The sequence below is a fragment of the Aristolochia californica genome, unplaced genomic scaffold (assembly GCF_029961685.1).
Source record: "Aristolochia californica isolate CCGP_79_NKW_82.1479 unplaced genomic scaffold, dmAriCali1.0.hap1 SCAF_10, whole genome shotgun sequence".
Taxonomy (NCBI): Eukaryota; Viridiplantae; Streptophyta; class Magnoliopsida; order Piperales; family Aristolochiaceae; genus Aristolochia; species Aristolochia californica.
In genome coordinates this window covers 5,626,659-5,630,178 of record NW_027181771.1, presented here as the reverse complement: position 1 = coordinate 5,630,178, position 3,520 = coordinate 5,626,659, and the positions used below count along the sequence as shown (strand labels likewise).

Here is a 3,520-nt window from a genome sequence, read left to right as displayed (position 1 = left end):
TTTGGATGGAGGAAAGACACATTGTGGACGCAAGGATTTGTACTGGGGAAATCGATTGCAGAGAGTATATTATTGTAACAATCAAGGAGGGTGTATTCTGTGGACCTGCGTGGTTCACAATCACATTCATAATGGACCTAAAACTTTTGTTTTAGGATTAGCTTTTGGAGGACTCTTCATCGCTCAGGTCCAACGACTAAATTGCTAAGGCCGAAAAGGTGAAACAGTAGATATTCCCCTAAAGAATGAAATAAATTTAACAAAAACTAGACACTATATTTACTCCATAAGTCCTATACGAGGAGGTTCTACATCTTTCAAAGACTAAACTTGCACAAAAGTCCTATATAACACACCACAAAATCTTGCTGGAACAATAGTAAAATAACTTCTCCAGCAACGGAAGAATAACATTGTTCAGAGAAATATGACGATCCCTTAAACATAAAAAGACAAGAAATGCTCATTGGCTTAATCAACTTCCTCGATCTTTGGCCCAGCACCGCTACCGCCGGCTGGAGCATCCTCGTCCATGCCACCTGGCATATCAGCACCAGCACCAGCACCCTGGTACATCTTGGCAATGATTGGGTTGCAGATGCTCTCCAGCTCCTTCATTTTGTCGTCAAATTCGTCAGCCTCCGCAAGCTGGTTGCTGTCTAGCCACTGAATGGCTGCCTCAATAGCATCTTCGATCTTTTTCTTGTCAACCGCATCAAGCTTCGACCCGATCTTCTCATCCTTGACAGTATTCCTCATGTTGTAGGCATAGTTCTCCAACGCATTCTTGGATTCTACCTTCTTCTTGTGCTCCTCGTCCTCAGACTTGTACTTCTCAGCTTCCTGAACCATCTTTTCAATGTCTTCCTTGCTCAGCCTTCCCTTGTCATTGGTGATGGTGATCTTGTTCTTCTGCCCTGTGGTCTTGTCCTCCGCAGAGACATTCAAAATACCATTGGCGTCAATATCAAAGCAGACCGTAATCTGGGGAACACCCCTAGGAGCAGGAGGAATGCCGGATAGCTCAAACTTGCCCAAGAGATTATTATCTCTTGTTCTTGTCCTCTCGCCCTCAAACACCTGTATGAGAACACCGGGCTGGTTGTCTGAGTAGGTAGAGAACACTTGTTCCTTCTTCGTAGGAATGGTGGTGTTCCTTGGAATCAAGACTGTCATGACTCCTCCAGCAGTCTCTAGCCCAAGAGAGAGAGGGGTGACATCGAGAAGCAACAGATCTTGCACCTTCTCGTTACCCTCGCCACTTAAAATTGCTGCCTGAACGGCAGCACCATAAGCAACAGCCTCGTCAGGGTTGATGCTCTTGCAGAGCTCTTTCCCATTAAAGAAGTCCTGCAACAACTGCTGGACCTTGGGAATTCTAGTAGAACCACCGACCAGAACAACATCATGAATACTACTCTTATCCATCTTAGCATCCCTCAAGCACTTCTCAACAGGCTCCATGCACTTCCTGAAGAGATCCATGTTCAGTTCCTCAAACCTAGCACGGGTGATGGTGGTATAGAAATCGATACCCTCAAAGAGGGAATCAATCTCAATTGTTGTCTGAGCAGTAGACGAGAGGGTTCTCTTAGCCCTCTCGCAAGAAGTTCTTAAACGCCTCAGAGCCCTGGGGTTGCCAGTGATATCCTTCTTGCTCTTCCTCTTAAACTCCTGGACAAAGTGATTCACCATCCTATTATCAAAATCCTCACCTCCAAGGTGAGTATCTCCAGCAGTGGCCTTGACTTCAAAAATTCCCTCTTCAATTGTAAGCAGAGAGACATCAAATGTCCCGCCACCTAGATCAAAGATAAGGACGTTCTTCTCACCAACACTTTCAGCCTTTTTATCAAGGCCATAGGCAATGGCAGCAGCTGTAGGCTCATTAATGATTCGCATTACATTGAGGCCAGCAATAACTCCTGCATCCTTGGTAGCCTGACGCTGAGAATCGTTGAAGTATGCAGGTACTGTGACAACGGCGTTCTTAACATGAAAGCCTAGGAAAGCTTCCGCAATCTCCCTCATCTTCATGAGGACCATGGAAGAAATCTCCTCGGCAGAAAATTGCTTATCCTCGCCCTTGTAAGAAACGATTATCATAGGCTTGTCACCTGGTCCAGCAATGACCTTAAAAGGCCAGAGCTTAATATCACTCTGAACAGAGGCATCGTTGATTCTCCTACCAATCAAACGCTTAGCATCTGAAAAAAAAGAAATCGCTAAGAGTTTAAAGCATGCAACATAATAGAAAAGGTTTCCACGAGAGTAATGTTGCAAATTGAATACATGCTGAAAAGACCATGGAATACGATACAATTCCAACCAGATCGGAATGGTTGCCAGTAAGCGTGCGAAATAGGCACAAATAACTCAAATTAACAAGACTACGCAATATTTGCTAAAACCTTCAGAAACAAATCAGTTATAACACCAAACCTCAATTTTTATATAGAAAAATCTCAATAAGTGATAAACAAACGAAATTTGAAAAGTCTCTGTTGTCCTATATCATTGTCTTTCTATCACTGATCCACTACACACACCATTCATGCATCATACAAAGACAGAACAACAACGCCAAAACATGAGGATCGAGCAACTAAAAACAAATCATCCTTGTAAGAAATTCAGAATCTCCTTCACACACCAACCGAAGTTATTCTCGAACATATATCCGTTACAAAACAGATAATAAAAAAAAAAAAAAAAAGATTAGATCCTCACGAAACAAGATTCAACAACTCGCCACCGGCCACTAAGTATACAGTAAAAAAATTAAGAAACGTTACATCTGCATCTAGAACGCAAAAACATGATAGAACACTTACCAAAAACGGTGTTGGTAGGGTTCATAGCCACCTGATTCTTGGCTGCGTCTCCGATCAAACGCTCGGTATCAGTGAAAGCAACATAAGAAGGAGTCGTCCGATTGCCTTGATCATTGGCAATGATCTCAACACGATCGTGCTGCCATACACCAACGCACGAGTAGGTAGTACCGAGATCGATTCCGATTGCCGGACCTTCACCCTTACCCGCCATCACAGAAAAGAATTCAAAAGAATTGACAAATGGGGAGACTCAGAAAGAAGGGCTAAACAAGACTATATGCAATAGAAGGCGAAGAAGAAGATTAGGGAAAAAGTTAGGGTTTCGGCAAGGAAACGAGAGCGTGAATATATAGAGCTAAAGTCAAGAGTTTCTAGAAGTCTCTATTATCTAATGTCCGTCGATCTGACTTTTACAGACGGACAAGATGACGTTGGAATCGGGAGGGATTCCACTGGGAATCATCGTGGTCTTAATTACTATTCGTCTGTTATCCTTTTGGTTGTGGTTTGGCGCTTGGCGCCTTTTGCTTTTCTTAGTAAAGAAGACTAGCCTAGCCGTCCATGCAAGTGGTCCCACACGGATGAGGCGTGTGGTCGCAATTTTCGAAACTCTTCTTTCACATAATGTCCAATTGACAGCATACACCAGATTAACCGAGTACGATCAGGCTAGATGATTGACA

General features: G+C 43.4%; 1 protein-coding gene across 1 annotated transcript; it reads right to left on the bottom strand.

Moving 5' to 3' along the window:
* Nucleotides 1-255: 255 nt before the first annotated feature.
* Nucleotides 256-3,156, bottom strand: LOC137934554 (heat shock 70 kDa protein 4-like). Its single transcript, XM_068778971.1, has 2 exons — nucleotides 2,835-3,156; nucleotides 256-2,207 (listed from the first exon to the last, which is right to left on the bottom strand). The coding sequence occupies exons 1-2, from the start codon at nucleotides 3,046-3,048 to the stop codon at nucleotides 472-474; spliced, it is 1,950 nt and encodes a 649-aa protein (XP_068635072.1). The 5' UTR covers nucleotides 3,049-3,156; the 3' UTR covers nucleotides 256-471.
* Nucleotides 3,157-3,520: the final 364 nt, after the last annotated feature.